General features: G+C 31.0%; 1 protein-coding gene across 5 annotated transcripts in view; it reads right to left on the minus strand.

Moving 5' to 3' along the window:
* The window catches only part of LOC142321570 (piwi-like protein Siwi), a 118734-nt gene that overhangs the window by 62438 nt on the left and 35823 nt on the right, over positions 1–20473 (minus strand). For all 5 annotated transcript variants that reach the window (XM_075359771.1, XM_075359766.1, XM_075359770.1 and 2 more), the window contains exons 6-9: positions 17330–17515; positions 8681–8851; positions 3811–3966; positions 1879–2021 (exon numbers count right to left, since the gene is read on the minus strand). In XM_075359771.1, the coding sequence (XP_075215886.1) occupies positions 1879–2021; positions 3811–3966; positions 8681–8851; positions 17330–17515 (656 nt within the window). The remainder of the gene's footprint in view (positions 1–1878; positions 2022–3810; positions 3967–8680; positions 8852–17329; positions 17516–20473) is intronic.

Raw genomic sequence — 20473 nt, forward strand, 5'->3', positions numbered from 1 at the left:
CTGTTGTTTATAAGAAAGCCATGGACTACAAACCTTATATAACTTCATATCACTAACTCTATTCAACTTCATATCAAAATTTCAATAGTGAATAATCTTCTAATTTGAGGCCCAACAAATATTCCTTCTTTTAATTCACTCAACTAAGGAAACACTTATCTTAAATATTTAAATCCTGCTCCTTCTTTAATCAGTGCCATAACTAAATTTTTCATCAATCCCCATTTTGTTATGTATAAAGGTAGCAAATAACACATAAGGGTTGACTAAAAGACATATTTAATACTTAATGTCTAGCAGTAAAAGTGTCTATTTTTAGCCACAATTAACAACATACTGTTCACTTGTTGCACAACTGTCCAACAAACATAAGAAAAAGCTGTTTTTGTAAACCTTGATGAATGAGAAGAAAATCAATAACTTTTAGTGTTAGTGATATGCAATAAGTGAGAATCGTAACTGACATTTTTCAAAATTAATGAAATACTTTCATGTATTCTTTATTCTAAATGGTAGTAATGGTATAAGATTCTCGTTTGAATTACGCAGCAGAACTGCTTTGAAGCTTGTTTTTGATGAATCAATGAGCAACCACCATCAGTATTATAACAACACAATCTATATAACAAGAGCAAAACATCAGATCTTTCATTGTGAAATATTTCATTAATCTTTATTTCTGTTACTAATATTAAATTTTGGTATAATTAGTCATGAAATTGCATTCCTTAAAGCGTGAATCTAGATGTTCTGCTTGAGTTTTCATTAAATCAACTTGTAAACCACATTGCTAAGTTACACTTTTGAAATGAAATGTGGTTCACTAATTGATTTTTCTGGTATGAAATCAATGTCTCTTGATGGTTGTGCTGCCACATTATATTCAGAACAATCCTCTTCAGAATGTGAAATCTCCCAACACAAAGCTGGAGCTGTCAGAATAGTAAATCGTCTCCATGATAAATTCGTCTCTTATCAATGGAACATTTGGGTAACAGCTGTTATATTTTGGTTCAGGCCAAACCAGATATAGGAAACGGTAAATACTACTTTTCCCTTTGTAACCATTATGTGAGCTTATCGTAATGCCTAATACTTGTTACATGTGGTGCCCATTTTTATTTTATCTCCCAGTGATAACCAAATTAAACAGTTCTCACACGTTTTGAAATTGATGTAAGCTAACTTTTTTTTTTGTTGAACTTACCACAGACAAAATACAAAATATTTGGAAAATTTTTACATAACATGTTTGTCTGCTCATTATAGGGGGAAACAGTATAATTTATGGAAATAAACTGAAACTGATAAGAAATACTAATGGAAAACTAATTGATAAGAATAGCTAACTCAACTCGCACAATTTAAAATGTACTAGCACACATGAGTTTAATTACCAGTGTGGCTTTACTTGCAAAGAAATTGAGTGTTTTCAAAGAGCGAGGTATAATCTAGGATGATTCATTAGTTAAATTGTGGTTGGGATGATGTCATACATTTAATGCAACTTTTATTTATACTACAATCAGTCAAATTCTTAGACATATCCAAGCATGCTTATAACATAATGCACAAGACATCAGACTGTTTCTGTACTGCATGAAAAACAACCTAATAGGTATCTTTAACTAAGATTACAAAAACATGACAGAACATTATTGATCACATTTTCTGTTTCAACTCGACAAATATTTTATAAAACACAATCATATCTATTCTGAAAATCTTATAGAGGTTTTCAATTAAAATTTTAATTTTGTGGCAAATAAGATAAAGTGAATGATTCAAGAGAGTAACACTAGAATGATTAAAAACCTGCACGGAACACTCATTGAATATTAACATTTATAAATTTTACATTTGTAAAAGAAAAAATACCGCATTTCATCTGTGATTCCTGTCATTTGACAAAGTTCAGGTACAAGATAAATTTGGCTCTCTTGACCAGCTCTTATGTCTCTAGCTTTGGAAAGAGACACAATCATAGGCTGCTGCTTGTTGATAATCGTGACTCCATATTTCTGAAAATATACAAACATACAATAACTAAAAAAATAAATATTCACAAATTACTTAGTATAAAAAAATTAAAATATTCTTAAAATTTTTTCTTTCCTCAGAAACAAATGCAGATAATAATATATTTTCTTAAAAAAAGAGCATCTGTTGTCTGTAAGTAGAAATAAAACTGCACACATCTGAAATTAATATTATTTCTTTCTTGCTTAGGTGTTATAACATTAACAAAGTGGTAAAGTTCTCTTTCTGTTTAGCCTTCGGAATATTACTGTAAGGTAATACTTCATAGGATTAATATGAATGCAGATACAGTGGATATGTATGAATGACGTGTAATCTTGTAGTCTCAGGTCGACCATTCCTGAGATGTGTAATTCAAACCCAGCAACCAAAGAACATCAGTATCCACAATCTAAAATTCAAATCCTTATAAAAGTAATTCTACTAGAATTTCGACCTTACAACTCTCGAAGTCAAAATCAACTGATTTGCAATGACAAGTTCACCACTATACCAATGAGATGGGTTAGAGTGAGCCTCTAGTCAGTAAGATTTATTAATTTTTAATATTATGAAATTAATGTAATTGATTAAAAAAGAGTTCTTTTCTTATAGCAAAATTCAATTTTTCTCTGCCCATGCTCGTTTGCTATTCGTTTCAGTTTCCTGGAACATATAAAAAGGTATATTTTCTAATATCTAATTCTCCCGGCTCAGAAAATAAGGATAGGTTTTAAACATTTTATAATTTACAAGCAACAATGGGAGTATTACGATGTATTTCTGAACCACTTCTGTCAATGGTAAACTTCATTAGTTCTCACAGATTTAACCACTGTCAGTTCTCTATCTTTTATCAGATATAGAAGACGAATGATCTTTCCTTTTCTTCCTCGACCATATGACAATTTGATGGCTCAGCAGTGGTAGTTTTATTTCTGTTTTAAAATCCGTTGACTGCACTACCAAAAAGCTTCCATTCAACCTCCAAATGGAAGTGATAATCTGCAGTGATTACATGGTAAATGCAAATTTCATGATAAAATTAACAGAATTCTATAAATGTTTTCCAAGTAATGAATCTGTCCAATTAACATCATATGCTGGGTATTCATATCTGTAATTTGCAGTACCTTCCCGAGTGAAAACATTTTCAAGGATGAAATATGTAAAATCTCAATGCAACATTTGTAATCGACTTTGATAACAGAAAGTCCTAACTTTGAACCCAAATTTGGTGAAATTATCACAAAAAAGTATTTTATTTTTCTTCTTAGTATAGCTATATTTCAAACAACTTTAATCTATTACAATCCCGAAGAATCCTTTCATTATAAAAAATAACTGATGCCAAACCGACTATAACTGCATACAAACATTAATCTGCTGCTCAGCAATAAAATTATAAAATTTTTTCACCTTAGGATCGCAATACTATACAAAAGAGATGAAGAAAAACAACCTTCAAGATTAGAAGAATTATGCTTAAGTACAAACATGTTAATCAAAAAAATTTCCTTACAAACTGAAATTTTCTGCCTAAAATTCTATTACTTATAAAGACTTAAGTAACTATGATTTAATAATGGTTAAAAAAAGATACAATTTTTTGATGTCACGATTACTCAACAAAATCTTCTCATCAAACACATCCTATAAAACCTACTATTTCAACTATATTTTAGAACTTTTTTTCAAACCAGTTCTAGGGTTTACAATTTATTAAATATTCAATGCAACTAACATGCATGGCAAAAGAAATAAAATTTATCACTTAACTTCCCAACTTACATTTTTGTAATAATCAACATAAGTAACTTGTTGGCCCTTATAATCAAAAGTAGATAATGGTGTAGCTTGAAAATCAACATCATCCACTCTGTAAGTCTTAGGGTTACCATAAGTGGTCAATACTACCTGACCAACTATTTCAGCCTGGAACATTTCCTAAAAACAAAAAGAAATCAGTCATTCAGATATCATCAGTAAAATTATTATAAACATAATATTAAAAAAAGCTAACCAATATATTATTTGATTTCCTCAAACATTTTCGGCTATTCTGTCATCTTCAGGAGGAATTTATAATAATTTAGAATTAAAATATATAAAATCCACAAGATAAAATTAGAGATAATATAATTATTAGGTGTGTGAGAAAAGTACTGAGACTGACTTTTTTACTTGCCAAAGTTTTTATTTTTTCAAACAATATTATCCCCTTCAAAGTAGTTCTCTTGGGCAGCTATACACCGGCACAGACATTGTTCCCACTCCTGTTAGTAGCGCTGGAAGGCTTCAACTGGTCGGTCAGTCTTCTGAATGTTCTCCAGAGTTCAAAAATGACGTCCTTTTAAGACATGTTTCAATTTCAAGAAAAGGAAAAAGTCACAAGGACTCAAATCAGGTGAATAGGGGGGGTTAAGGAACCATAGGAATGCGTTTTGAGGTCAAAAATTCTCTGATTGAAATGGCCATCTGACATGGGGCATTGTCATGATGAAGTATCCACTTGTCTGCAATGTCTTGTCTCACGCAAATCACTTTTCCTGAGCCTTTCAAGGATACCTTTGTAAAACACTTGGTTAACAGTTTGTTGTGGAGGAACAAATGCTTTATGCACGATACCCCCTACTGTCAAAAAGCAAATCAGCATGGTTTTGATTTTTGATTTGTTCATTCGACATTTTTTCAGTTACGGAGATGATGGAGTGTGCCACTCTTCGCTTTGCTTGTTTCAGGATCGTACTGAAATATCCAGGATTCATCACCTGTGATCACACGATTGAAGATTTCTCGGTCATTGTCAATCCTCTCAAGAAGATCAACGCACACATTTCTTTGATTGTCCTTCTGTTACGTTGTGAGGTTTTTCGACACCAATTTCGCACAAGCCTTTCGCATGTCCAAATCGTCTGTCAAAATTTGATGTATGATGAAGTGTTTAAATTTAACTGTTCACTCATCATCCTTATTGTTAAATGACAGTCTGATCTCATAAGAACCCCCACACGCTCAACGTTTTCATCAGATTTTGAAGTTGAAGTTCTCCCTGAGTGAGGTTGATCTTCAACGTGTTCTTGGCCTTCCAAAAATGATTTGTACCAGTGGAAAGCTCGTGCTCTTTATAAGCAATGTTCCCCATAGGCCTGTTTCATCTTTTCAAAGGTCACACTCGCGAATTTCCCCAAGTTTAACACAAAACTTGATTGCACAACGCTGCTCTAAATTCCGATGCTCCATTTTCATAACACAACTTCACTGATGGCGCTGTCAAAAATAATGAGTTGGTTGAACGGTGTTGAAACTCGTACTGAGCATGTGGAAGGGATGAACAAACCAGTCTAGCACAGACCGGTAGACACAGTTTTGCCAGATCGCTTACAGTGTTACCAATCTCATTACTTTTCTCACACACCTCGTATATTTTACCAAAGGTGCCTGTTTGAAAAATTTAATAAAAACATCAGCAAAATATACATAAATTAAACAAAAAATACAGAAGTAATAATAATGATGTGCAAGCTAATTTTTCTCAGCCTGTTATTTTATTTTTTAATACAGAAAAAAAATTAAAATAAATATTGTTTTTTAATACAGAATAAATTTAGGACATTATCCTAATAGTTTTAGGTTGAATTTTATTTTCATAATGGTCCTAATCCTTGAATACTCATTATTAATCAAATTGCTTGACTACTAATTCTTTTCATTTACATTTAATGACTAAGATATAACAAACACTACCTGTTTACTCCATCTGCCACCAGTTCAATCATTATCATCTTCTGTAATCTCTCTTGACCATAACAGTTGAGTTATTACTAAAGATTATTAAAATAAACATACAATGTGGTCCTCCACAGAACCCTTTACATAAGTGAATTTTCAAATTAAATGAAAGTGTAATTTCCTTTCATTAGCAAACAAGTAAACAGAACTGTAAGTTAGTTGGGGAAGAAACCAGCTTTAATGCCAGCAGAAAGACCAACATTTTATGTTGTTTCGAAATTGAAACATCTCGCACTCATGCTGTTCAGAATATTTCCAATTTTTTATGTTAAAACCTTAAAATAAAAGTCATATAGATAACAGCAATCTTCCAATGCAATGGCATGTTGTGCCATTACTCATTTTAAATACAGAATTTTTTGTTAACTTAATACAATGGTTTTCCCTAAAAAACACTCTTTTATTTGTGATTATATTACACTGAAAACCAAACCTGAAAAAAGAGCATAATTGTTCTTACCAAATTTACCAGATCATCAATATTTAGAATTAAAGTTTCTTTAAGACAGGTTCGTGATTATAAACAAAGATTTAATACTTTACAATACATGGGCCAATGGCATTAACCAAAACTATTTAGATCAGAATTAATAAAATATAAGAGATAAGCATGAATTAAAAGATAATGTAAAAAACTTCTGCAAATTGCTACATATGCAAAACTGACTTGACAAAACTCAGCAGTCATGTGTGTATGGGTCATTTCTTACAGTAAAAATTTTTTTTTTATATTTCAGAGAGGATAAATATATTTATTTAATTTAGTCACAATTAGATATGTGAATGTACTTTCTGGATGAGGAAGAGAAGAGCAATACAATCTCAGCACCATAACTACAAGTGCAGATTCTAATAGACAACCTGTACACTAGGTTAATATCAAAGATCTACAACTAGTTGTTCGAAGTAGAAGGGCCATCTGAAAATTACAGGGCACCCTCACAGATAACTTACCATCAGCAATACACTGTCAATTAGTAAACCGTTGCTCACTTAGCCTCAATTAATCTTTGGCATTACTAAGTCTTGCGACAAATTTCATTACTATCAATATTACATTTAATAACATATATATTTAAATAACTGTATTTACATACCATTATTTTTTCAGTGTTTAAAATATACGTGGAAAGAATATAAGATTTTCATTAATATTAGATTCCAAATGAGATCTGATTTTAAATGCAAGAAAGAAAATGCAACATCTTGTTGAATTTTATTAGCAAATAATATGTATGATGAAAATGTATGTTGAGATTAAATGCTGGCAATTAAGTAAAATAAATTAATAAAATGTGAAAAATGATGAATTCATGCAGTAAGAAAGATATAATATTCTCAAGGAGCATTGTTGAGATGTCGCTTCTATTGAATAAAGTACTGAAGCAAAAAAAAAAAAAATCAACAATGAAATTCATAGCAACTTAATTATTTTGCCTACTGCAAAAATTTAGGCCTAATGCCTAACTTATTTCCTCAGATTTCAATAACTGACATATGGAAAATATTTTTATGAAAATATATGCAAAAACATTTGTCTTATACTTGTACTTATCTTTGAAAAGTTGGGAGACAAGAAAAAACAAACAAGTAGGACCAGTTCTGACATTTCTCATCCTAAAGCTGTTTGAGATTATCTCCTAACTATGACAATTTTTAATCCTTAATACCAAAAAATTCAAAGAGTGCTGTGGAAATAAAAGTAATTTCGTCAATCAACGGAGTAGCATCATTCAGACAATCCTTAACATCAAAGGAACTCAAAAAAATTCTAAGCATATACAAAGAGAAGGAGGGTAGGTATGTTCTTAGACTGGAATTAGCTATTATGCACAGATTTCATATTATATGGGAAAACAATACACTTATAAACTTTCTTTTTCAGTTTAGCTTTGGAACCACCCCGTAATGTATTACTTCAGAGGATGAATGAGGATGTGTATGAATATAAATGAAATGAAGTCTTGTAGAGTTCCAAGTCGATCATTTCTGAGATATGTTAATTAAAACCCAACTGAACTGAATATCGGTAACCATGGATCTAGAATTCAAATCCATATAAAAGTAACTTCCTGCACTAGGATTCTGATCTGACCAGTAACTATCATTTGTATTTTAGAACAATTTTTTAATCGACATTATTTTCTAAGTAATGATAAAAGCAACTGCTGAGTAACTGATAAAACTAATAGTGTAAGTGGAATAAATACAGAAAGTGCAGAAGTCCTTGTATCATAATGTAAATATAAATGCTGAAATTCAAATAATAAACAATTACAAAAACGGAGGAAATCTTATTATGCAAAATATAATATTTTTTATTGCTTGTTTTAAATTTATCATTCACTTTCCAGCACCAACGGAAATAAAGCTCAATATATTAGTAGTGTACAACATATAGTATCTTAATTATAACCTAACTGGAGATGGATGGGTGGAGGAGCCTGTATGTAACACTGTATGTAAGCACAAAATTTTACTCGTTTGTGAAAGATCCATTTAAAATATTTTAACATTTCTAATGATTAAAGACAATAAGGCAGTTTATTATACATTGTTTAGAGAAATAGTATAATTATGTTCACTGAGGGAAAGGCAACTTCTTATAAATACCAGGTAAGTCACAAAGATCTAAGGTAATCATTCATCATGTTTTGAATTTTAAAAATAAAAGCACATAAATGAATGATGTGCTCCCTTCAATATGGTAGATGGTCACATGTTGCAATTCCAGGAAGCTTAGGTTATCCTAACATAGAAACAACCACCTGAAGAAAAATTCTATAAATTTTGTAACTGCTAAATTTAAAGACTTTATCTTATGGTAAAAATCATTTAAAAATTAGTTAATTTCAAGGAATATACTAACCTTATATTTACGAGAATCTTTTCGAGTTATCTGTGCGAGGACAACATGAGCGTTATCACGCCGTATAACCTTATGTACAATTTCAGTACAAAGTAATATCCCACCATCATGCTGTCTCATCGATGTAAGGTAGCCAGGCCAAACCTCCAGCTGATATTCTGGAATTTGCATCTGCAAATAAAGTTATCATATTAAAATGCAAAAACGGGGGAGAAAAAATATATTCATCCACTAAATGACAATTTTTGTTCATAAAAGTAATGATTTTGTTTATAGATAAACCATATTACATTTTTAATGTTCTATACTAGTGTAAACTTCAACACCATGCTTTTGAATCTCACGAATAAAACAGAAATACAAAATTCTGATGGTTTTAGAACATTCCAGAAAATGAAATAAAATCGAGTCAAAATTCAATCATATAAATATTATATGATTAATTAAAATATTATTAATATTGAATGATATTATACAATCAGGGGCAAAGATAGTGATGCAGAGGTAAAATTAGGATGAATGTTTGTAAAAACAATCAATATTGAAAATAATAAAACCAATAATATGACATTAGTGTAAATTGCCTACAAATTTAATATTTATTAATCATTCTGTGAAATAATTATACATATCATTAGAAAAACATTATTTAAAACTTACCGTAAAAATTTTTTTTTAAATCTCTTTTTTTTAAAAATAAGTCTGTAATGAAAATTGTAGTACTCATATCTATAACAGTGAACGCAATACAAAATTTGTCATACAGATCATCTGTTTATCAAGTTTTACAAACTTAATAAAGAATCATTTTCATAACCAACTGAAATAATAAGTTTTTTTTTATTTTTTTAAATGTATAATTCTGTACTCTCCTCTTTAGATATAAATTAGAATAACTATTTTTAAATTTAGCACATTAACTAGACCATATTTAGCAATTTTTATAACTTTCCCTCTTTCTTTCTACCTCCTCTACCATGGCAGATAATGTAAGTTTAGATTTTACCAATTATATTTTTAATTAGTAATGGGTATTTGTAATAATTTATGCTGAGGATGACAATATTTATAGAAAGAATTTCATTTTGCAAAGTTTCTTACATCTTTTTATCTATATTTGAGTTTTAATCATTTTTACTAAACATACTATTCAGTACAGTAAGATTATATGCACGATGTATCATTAAGTTCTGTAGGGACTTTTATGACACATCCTGCTCATGGAAAATAATGGAAAAAGTTTATATAAAACATGTGTCCAAAAATGTTTTGTTTTTGAATTACGACTAGTGGAAGATTTTGCTTGAATTTCAGCTACCCCAATGAAATGGGATCATACTGAAATTTTTAAGACTATAATTAAGGAGCAGTATTAGTGATTTCTTATTGACATGGCTCAATTTTGAAATTCAGTATTTTATGGTTATTGACATTAAAGATCGAATAAAATAAACGCCAGAACTGTAGCTGCAGTAGTTCTCCAAAATCTGGGGTGAAAACCAATAAATTGGGATTAAAAAACTTATTTTTTTATGTTAGACATACAATGTGTTTATTACCCATCTAACAAAGTTAGATGGGTAATAAACACATAAAACTATTAAAAAAAACCTGTACAGAATCTAAACACAATGTAAAATAAGTTAAATAAAACAAAGAAAAGTTACAAAATTTGAATTTTATTTAGTAACAGTACATTATTACATTTGCGAGAAAGGTACTTATTTCATATAAACAAAAACTAAATTCTTTTTTGGTGATATGAAAAATTTGTAAAAACAAAATTTACTGTTAAAAGTTACTGATAAATAAAAAAAAAGAAGGAAATTATACAACTGTAAAATAAAACAAAAACAATTGAGATAATTTTTTTTATTAGACAAAAATACAATAAATTTTCTGAAAAATTATTTCAAGATTGGCAATAAAATAACAGCAGTCAACAATGCGTGATACTATTTGGTATTTAAAACATTCTGTAAGGTACATTAAGTATCTAAGGTATATATCATTAAGTAATCGGGTACTATGAATTGAGCTGTCAGCAAAGATTTTCTGTGAATTATAGTTTGAACATGATCGGTTTGCCATTGAAGTAATGACATACTTATTTACAGAGAAATACACTGACATGGTATTTACTTTGGATATATGTAATGGTACAGCTACTGCACACAACACTATTATTGATGAAATTATTATCTATGCAGTCCAGACGTTAGTACATATCATCTTTCTATGCAGATCAGTTTCGCATTCGATGGTTTGGAGGACACTTAAACAAAACTTTTATCCTTATCATAAACAGCCAGTTAAACATCTATACCCAGGAGATGTAATGCTTCGCTTGGTGTTCTGCAAGTAGAGAAATACAAATCAACAAACATTATTTTGTTTCCCAAAGGAGAAAATTTCTCTCAAGCTGGTGACAACAACTTACACAATGACCATACATGAGCAGAAGGTCTCATGAAACGATGGAAGGAAATTTTTAAACACAAATTTAGCATCAATGTATGTTACAGCCTTCTTTACAATTAGCTGTTTGGACCGTTCATATAACCTAGTTGCTTAAATGCTGAGGTCTACTTGCATTTTCTTCAAGAATTGCCACAGCTGCTTGAAGATGTTCCTCCAGCACTAAGACACAAAGTATACGTCCAGCATGATGGCGTGCCCTCACTTATCTTGTGCTATTTCTACTCAGTTATATTATCATTTTCCTGAGAAATGGATCAATCATAGAGGCCCAGATTACTGGCCACCAAGATCAGATCTAAGATCTTTAGATTTTTCCAACTGAGATGAAAAATATTGTACACAAAACAAAAAAACATTCTAGTGAGGAATTAATTGTCCGCATTATGGATGCAGCTAAGCAACTTAAGGGAACTAATTTTTGAACATTTATTATAAACCGGTATGTATGAGGGTTATTTTTTTTTTTCAATGTCCGATCGGTCACAAAATTAAAACCACAGTGAAAATAAAAAATTTTTTATTTGTAACAAGTACTTACATAGTTACGCTATTTCTCTACATAGTCGCCACTCCGATTTAGACATTTGTCGTAGCATGGTACCAACTTTTTAATACCCTCGTCATAGAACAGAGCCGCCTGTGTTTTCAGCCATGTTTCTACGCTGGTCTGCAAATCGATGTCTGTGCCAAAATGTTGTTCTCCTAGCCAGCGTTTCATGTGAGCAAAGAGGTGAAAATTGGATGGAGGCAAGTCCGGGCTGTATGGTGGGTGATCAAACACTTCCCAGCAAAAACGCTGCAGGAGCTTCTTTGTTACAGCTGCAGTGTGCGGCCGAGCATTGTCATGGAGAAAGACAATGCCTGATGACAACATTCCTCTCCACTAATTGCCCTTCATAGACATTGAAGTCACACAGTATGAGGCAGCAGTGATGGTCATACCACGTTCCATGAATTCCACCAAGAGAACTCCATTCTGGTCCCAGAACACAATAGCCATACACTTTCTGTTGGAGAAGGTTCACTTGAACTTCTCAGTTTTACTGGGAGAATGAGAATGCATCTGCTTTTTGGATTGTTCCTTTGTTTCTTCAGTTTCGAAATGGACCCATGTCTCATCCGCTGTGACAATTTTGTTCAAAAAATCTTCTCCTTCATTGTGGTAGCGCTGGAGAAACGTTAGGGAGGCGTCCATTCTCATTGTTTTGTGATGGTCGGACAGCATCTTGGGAACCCATCTCACACACAGTTTGTGGTACTGAAGTTTCTCACTCACAATGGTGTAGAGAGCTGACCTTGAAATTTCAGGAAACGAATCACTCAATACAGAAATTGTGAACTAACGATTTTCTCAAATTGCCTCATCCACTCACTCAACGAGATCATCGGTTGACACAAGCTTCCTTCCCTGACCGCCTGCATCATGAACATCTGCACGTCCTGCTTTAAAGTTCCTGCACCATTGTCGCACTTTGTTACCACTCACTGAAGTTTCACCGTACACATTACTTATTCGTTGATGAATTTCAGCTGCATTACACCCCTCAGCCTGAAGAAATCGAATTACCGCATGCACTTCACACTTTGTGAGAGATGCTATTGATGTAGACATGTTTACATGCTAGCTGTGTGTTCAGAACCAAACGAAGTGAGGTGACATGATTGAAGGCCATACTAGAGATGCTGCGCAACACATATGCACAAAGGTTCATCTGATTTTTGCGCGGGTTTTTATTTCGGACCTTGAAAAATAAACCCTCGTCTAATGCACTTTGGAGTAGTGTACTGTTTCTATGTATAATTTTCATTTTCTAACTTTTCTTTATTTTATTCAACTTATCTTAGATCATTCTGTTCAGAATTAAATGCTCTACAAGTTTTGTTTATGAATTTTATTTTTTTATTACCCATGTAACATTTTAGGACATATGTTTATGAAAACTTTCTTCATTATTTTCACAAGGTCTCAGGAGAAATTCATGATACACCTATAGTATATAAAGTACACATAAATTACCGGTGTATTTGAATAATTGCCTCTGATGTTGGAGAATTTAATAAATATACAGCAATTTATTAAATAAATTGGATATTTGACACATGCTCCTTATTAATATATACTACATATTAGAATTGCTTGACTATAAGCAGAGTAATTACTGAATTATTATTTAAACAATCAAAACATTGCTATTATTTAGTCAAGGTTAACAAGTGAACCGAGCGTAGGTTGTTTGGTTAATTTATCATAACCTATGCTTGCTTTGTGTCTAACGTTAAAGATACAGATTACATATGTTATTCTCCAACATTAGAGGTGATTAATAAATTCACCAGTAATTATAAATAATCACAGCTTAAACAAATTTACCATAACATATACACTTATCAACCAAAAGATTTCCTTTTAAGTTTTTATTACATACCTTACCTAATGTAGTAGCACTTTTGAGGGTACCATTAGCTGTTTGTTAATAATTTACAATATACATAAAAATAGTTTACACTATTATGAATTAAGTATTCTGAAATAATAACTCTGAACATTTTAATCAGAAAATGTGAAGGTTACCGCCAATAATCATGTAGTATGTGATTGTAGGTCATCACTTTCAAATTCTGTCCTTGGTTAATTTTGTTTTTTTAATTTATTTATTTATAATTTTTTTATTACAAACCTTTAAGAGGATTTTTAATAAATAATCCTTGTTTAAATTTTAATACATTTACCATCCTCTTTATAAGAAAAAAATCATGAATCATTCATTATATCTTTCTTTAAAAATATACACTGATTTATTGTATAATTACAAGTTTTACTGATAAACATGTAATTATAATCAACATTAATGTTCACTGATAAGTTTTATGGTTTATTAGCCAAACTGTTTCTATTATAAAATCTTAATGATGATGTTTTCTATAATTTTGTTGCAATGTTATTTTACAGCTGAAAAATATTTTATTTACCTTTATATAGTGAATTAATATGGAAATAAAATATTTATTAAAAAAATTGTATTTATTACAAAAAAATAAAAGAATCATTAAATCAATCTTTAAAAATTTGTTTAACATATAATCCAATTTTTCTTTGTTACATTGGGAGTAAGGCGTTGTTAATTACCCTGAAATATGTATGCACTTTGTATAACCAGGGATGACTAGATGTACATTAAAACAGCAGTCGTTACTCATAAATATAAAAACAGAATCTAATCACGTGCAATTTTGAAGGAAAACCAACATTACAATTCTTCACACATAGCAATTTTTATAGGTGTGGAATATACTAGATGTACACTCCACATATGAGTAGGTTATAGGTTTTTAGGTTATAGGGTTTCATAAGATGGAACCCATGACAATTTAAGATTACTGTTTAACTAGGGTGATAAAAGTTCTCCAGCTTTCCACTACAGTAAAAAAGACTTACAATTTTCATAATTTTACAAGTTGAATCTATTTCTGGTCTTTCTGAAGTTGTTTACGCCAACGCGTAAAGTTGTTTTTATTCCAATGAATTTAAGGTTATGATCGAGTCTTGTAGTTTACAGGCTTGGTAATTTTATTTTGCATTTTTGTAAGCCTTATCTATGTATATTTTTAAATAGGTTGTTTGGGTTTGTTTTCGATATCATTTCTCTCAGTCTCCAGTTTGACTTACTGATTGCATCATCATATTGGTGTCAACGTATTTCATATCTCGCATTATTTATTGCTGTTTGGTCTTTATATATATATATTATTCTTAAGTATTTTTGTTCTCACCAATTTCAATATTGTCATAGTTCCTAGAAGTCTATTTCTCTTTGTCTGCCCTGATGTCATTTCTTCAACTTGGTAATTCAGAATTTATTTTACCTGCCTTACGTAATTCTTTAGTGGTCTGCTTGCTTGCAAATTATTTTTGTTATGTCTTCGTTCCTGAATTCCACACGTTTTCTCTTATCGTACTCATATTAACACTAAGACACTACTCTTGTTGTCAACAGACATACACACACTCTTCGTCCATTGCTTTGTTTGCTTCCCCTACCTCTTACCACGTCAGCTTTGGTCATTCTAGTCCTGACTTTCATGTTGTGCAGATCCTGGTCCTCCAGTGGAGGACCAGGCTTCAATGTTCTCTCTCTCTCTCTCGTATAATGTTAATACTTTCGTCCTCTTCATACTCTTATAAATGTTGCGGTATTTCTCTGTCTAAATTTTCTCTAGTTCTACTCGCCAGTTTTTTTGTGATTTCACCGATCTCTATGATTTTGTTTTGCCTCGTTTCTTTGTTAAGTTATTCTTCAAATTCACTATATTACGTCTCTGTGGAAAGTGTTTCAATCACTAAATACTGCCAATTCTATCGACGCCGAATCTTCTCGAGCTGTTGATTACATTTTCATCGATGGAGAATCTCTCCAAACTCGTTGCTACATTTTTGAGACACCACGTCCTGCTCAACCTCTAAACCACGTCTCACCCCTGCATTCCTGATACACCACTGCGGACTACACCCAGGATTACTGTATGTATTCATTTACCTTCATTTACGAGTTCGTCTCTTGCTAATATTTGTGTGCTACAGGCAAGTTCAATTTTCATTATTTATTACGTTAAACAGTTATTTTATCATTAAGATTTGTGGAACATTCAGTTCATCGTACCTTATGCATTTCACTTTCAATTTTAGTTTAAAAACCATTTATTCATTTAAGTGCAGTCACGACAGGTGACTTATATAAGGTTGTGTCATTGTTCAGCTGCAACCTATTTTAAGTGTTTAATTATTACAATTTGTTGTTATTGTAATTAACTCTATAATTTAATCTTGTAACTTGTTAATCGCCAACATTATTTCTTTTCTACTCATGAACTGTATTCATATTACTTCTCTTAAATTAACCTAAAGCAAATTACTCCTGATGTGCAGTTATGTTTTAGGACTTCTTTGTAATTTTATATTTTCAAGAAAGCTTGTTTACCAATATGAACTGTACTTATATGTTTACTTATTTCAATTTGATTATTGTAATTAACTTTTTTTTTGTACTAGAATATTATTGTGGCCTTTTTTCTACACTAAACTAGAATTGCTAGTTTTAATTATTTAATGCTAAGTTTGATGATGTTCATAAATTAGAAAAGGCCAGTGCCAATTAAGATTTACTGTAATTTATTTTTCTAAGTTAATGACATTTGTTCATTGCTAATTTTTTCAATATTACAGCATATGTCAGTAATGCAATAGTTTTCCAGTCATACTATGTTTATTGATGTTATGTTCTCTTGTTTTTAGGCTTTGTTAAATTGTAGGTTTTTAAAATATGTATTTAAAAAATGTATATTCATGTATTTGCTCATTTAATATCATTGTTCATATGTTGATTCAGCTGATATTTATTAAGTATCATTAAGTTATGTTAATTTCATAATTTATTTTTATTTTTTAAGGTTATGATTTAACTTCAGTTCATTTGTTTTCTTTCCAATTAAAGTCCAATTTCTTTTGGCAAATACGAGCTGTGTGTTCTTTTATTTTTGTTAACTTTACCCAAAAAGTCTTTTTTTTAATCAAATATTAAACTTGCAAAAGGCAAAATGATAAATCTTGGATCAATAAATAATTCATGAATAAAGAAACAAAATTTTCATCACAATAATATAGATAAAAATCAATTGGAGGAGATAATTATTGGATATTATCTTAAACTGCAATTATTTGAAAAAAAAAGGTTTTCATTTACTGAAAACCTTTACTGCATTGTTTTTTCTTCTAAACCAAATTAAAAATCGTTATTAACCAAATTAATAACAAATTTAAATTGAATAATTTTTTGTGGTGAAAAGAGATGGAAAACACTACTATAATTTGAACATGTTTAATGTAAATTAAAATTACAATTTTAATTTAATCTGAATAAAATGTTCAGATGAATCACAAAGTTCTGTAGAAATCTAAATTTGGAAAAATCATTCCAGTCAGTGGGAAAAAAAATTAATATGATAATATTCGGCAGCTGGGATTCATATTCCTAGAGTTATTTTCTTTAACTGAATAAATGAAATGAGTAACATTTTAAAGAAATGCTGCCGATACCAGGATTTCTTTTATTCACTTAAGTAATAAATTTTAATTACTAAAATATAAGAAAAAAAAATATATATTTTACTAACTCTGGCTTCTCGATCAAAATAATTTCTGTTTAGAAGTTGAAGGTTTAGATTTCTTAGGCATTTTTTGATTATGATGTTATAGATCTGAAGATAATGATAATCACCATGTCTTATATCACCGACCAATTTAATAATAATCTGAATATTTACATCATCATGGTCTCGTTTGCTATACAATTCTAATGGCTGCAAACAAAAATATAAATCCAGACATCAACTATAAATAATAAATTATCATTAGTAAAACAAAACAAAGGACTAACAATGAGGATTACATGAATTAGGTCATTTAATTAACTAAACATACTTGTTTTAAATCATAAAAGACTTTCATAAGACACTATCTTAAATAAATCCAGCCAACATAATATTAATAAAAACTTGACAATTAGTCAGAAAATGATGTACAAAATTAGTTTATTTTAATACATATCAAACAAATTTATTTTATTAACAGTAAAGTTATGAATTACTGCCTCCATTAATTACTTTAAAATTACTAATATATCTTTTAATGAAAAAATATATGATTACATAATTTACAATAAAATGCTCATAAAAAAATCACCAAGTAACATTCTTTAAAAAAAAAAACAAACTTCTATCATAAATAAAATAACCAGATCCTATATAAACTTCAGACTGGCTATTCTCCTACAAATTATATTCAATTTTGTTGATTTCTAAATATAAAAAAAGAAAAAGTAATAAGGACCCTACACATCAAATAATGAAAATAAAACACCAAATATCTCATATCTATTAAAACAGAATCAAATAGTGTGCACAGTGAGTAACCTAGAGCTTTGTTCATTTCATTTTACACAATCCAATCTAGGGTCTAGGATAGGAGTACGTAAAATGCAAAATCCAAGAGCTCCTGATCAGATAAAACTATACCCATTTCTACAATTAACCTAGAGCAACACTAGTGAAAAGTATTAAACTAAGTATGATTAAGATTATTTTTTATTCTTTATTCAGTTAATGAACACCATTCCTTGAGTAATGTACTGACTCTGTTAGTAAACAGTATGTGTTTCTTAATTTAGTAAGATGTCTAAACCATATTTTGTTAATCCACTAGTGAAGAAGAAAAACTTTCTTCCTATTATCTTCAATATTAAGAAGCTACTCATCAAAAACAATTCATATAGAAAGCAAACAACTTTTCAAGAGAGGAACTGTCAATTGCTCTGAAGAAATCACTTTGTGGGATCGGCTTTAACTGCTTGAAGCCCTTTGGATGGCCTTTCATCTTCAACTTAAGTTTTGGGAATAGAAAATAGTCTGCTGCAGCCAAGTAAGGTGGGATAAGACAATGATTTGATCTGTGGCGTAATAACATGTTAAAACTATTGCCATGTGTTCCGGGGCATTGTCGTGCAAGAGAGTCCAACTGCCCGAATCCCAGCACTCGAGCCAGATTTGACAAATATGACGCATCAGGCATTTCATTACTTCCAAATATAATTTTGAATTCACGGTTTGAACAGTTTGGGCAAATTCATGATAAATCAGGCCCTTTGAGTCAAAGAATGCAATCATTATCGTCACTCTTGATTTTTGCTGCCTGACTTTCACCAGTCTTTGTGCTCCAGGACTCAACCAAGCAGCAGACTGACGCTTCATTTGCGGATCATACATGAAGCACCAGCTCTCATCCCCAGTTACAATTTGCAAAAAAATTCCGGTCGCTATCAGCAGTTTCAATGAAGTCTTGAGCACAAGAAAGACGCACCTGTTTTTGTTCTTCGGTCAAGAAATGTGGAATGAAACAAGAGCATACCTTTTGGCGGTTTATTTTTTCTGTTAGAATTATACCTACCACATCTTTTTCAATGTTTACCTTCTTCTGCTATGGCCCAAAGGGTAAGGTGGGGTTGTTTGAGCAGGAGTGCGTGCATTTTCATAACGTTTTTGTTATGAACAAATGTTGACAACCTCCCACTTTGTTTGTCGTCACCAATGACTCTGTACAGTCTTTAAACCGCTTTCACCATGTGTATGTTGTACGAGATGTGGCTTCATTAGCAATTGCTTCATAGAATAACTTTCAATGAAAGATTTTTGAAGTTGAACACAAAATTTTATCGCACTTCTCTGTTCCATGTCATGATCAGGACAAGGCCTACAGCAAAGGCAAAAGCTGAGAATATATCACAAATGTAAACGTCTACTGAGGCATTTACATCAGTGGCATCCCAAAGAGACCAGGCTTATTACTATGAGATGTAAAAAGTTAGAGGGTGATAGACGACTCCTGTTAAAGCCCATCAGGGCTAGGAATGTCAGTCACTAGGCAGGTGTCTTCCCTTATGGGGCTGGGATGTGCCATGTCACAAGCTCACATAAGGTCACATGAACACAACGTACACAGCTGAATATAACTCAACACTGGAGTGACAAAACGTGATGAAATTTTGTACACACACTCATAACACATTGTTCTACATAGTTCCTTGGTTGGCCAAGAGATGGAGTTACTTGTATCAATAACAGAAATTTAGTTCATGAATTTTTTAGACCTACTGTATATTCAATCAGCAGTTTTAAACATGAGATTCTGTCTTTTGGAATGAGTATGGCATAATCTTCATTGACTTTGGAAGTGTAAAAGATAAAGTAATATTATTTATCATTATTACATTGTATGAGAAAAAAACATGTTTGACAAAAATGTTTTTTCACTAATGCAATGCACCAGCTCTTCTGTGATCATGACAATAAAATTGCCCAAATTACACAACAAAATTCATCCACACTTTGGGACTACTATCAGTTTCCAAATATGAAGAAATGGTTTGCTGGGAAGAAATTTTCACATAATGAATAACTTCTAAAACATGTGCCTATTTTGAAGACTTGTTCAGATTAATTCACACTATAAGGATGCGACTGAAAAACCTGAGCATTATTCAACCAAGTGAATGGATTTAGACGGAGATTTCACTGAAAAATAAAAAGATTTTTCCCTAGACAACTATTTTTCTAGACTATTTGCTTATTTTTAATTTTTCTGCAGACTTATCAAACACCCTTTGTATAGAAGTTATACTTCTTGTACCCCAATAATCAGAAAAACATATTAATAGCTGGTTTTTGTTTTCTATTTATATTTACACAACTTATAAGTTTAGAACA

The sequence above is a fragment of the Lycorma delicatula genome, chromosome 3, assembly GCF_047948215.1.
Source record: "Lycorma delicatula isolate Av1 chromosome 3, ASM4794821v1, whole genome shotgun sequence".
NCBI classification, from domain to species: Eukaryota; Metazoa; Arthropoda; class Insecta; order Hemiptera; family Fulgoridae; genus Lycorma; species Lycorma delicatula.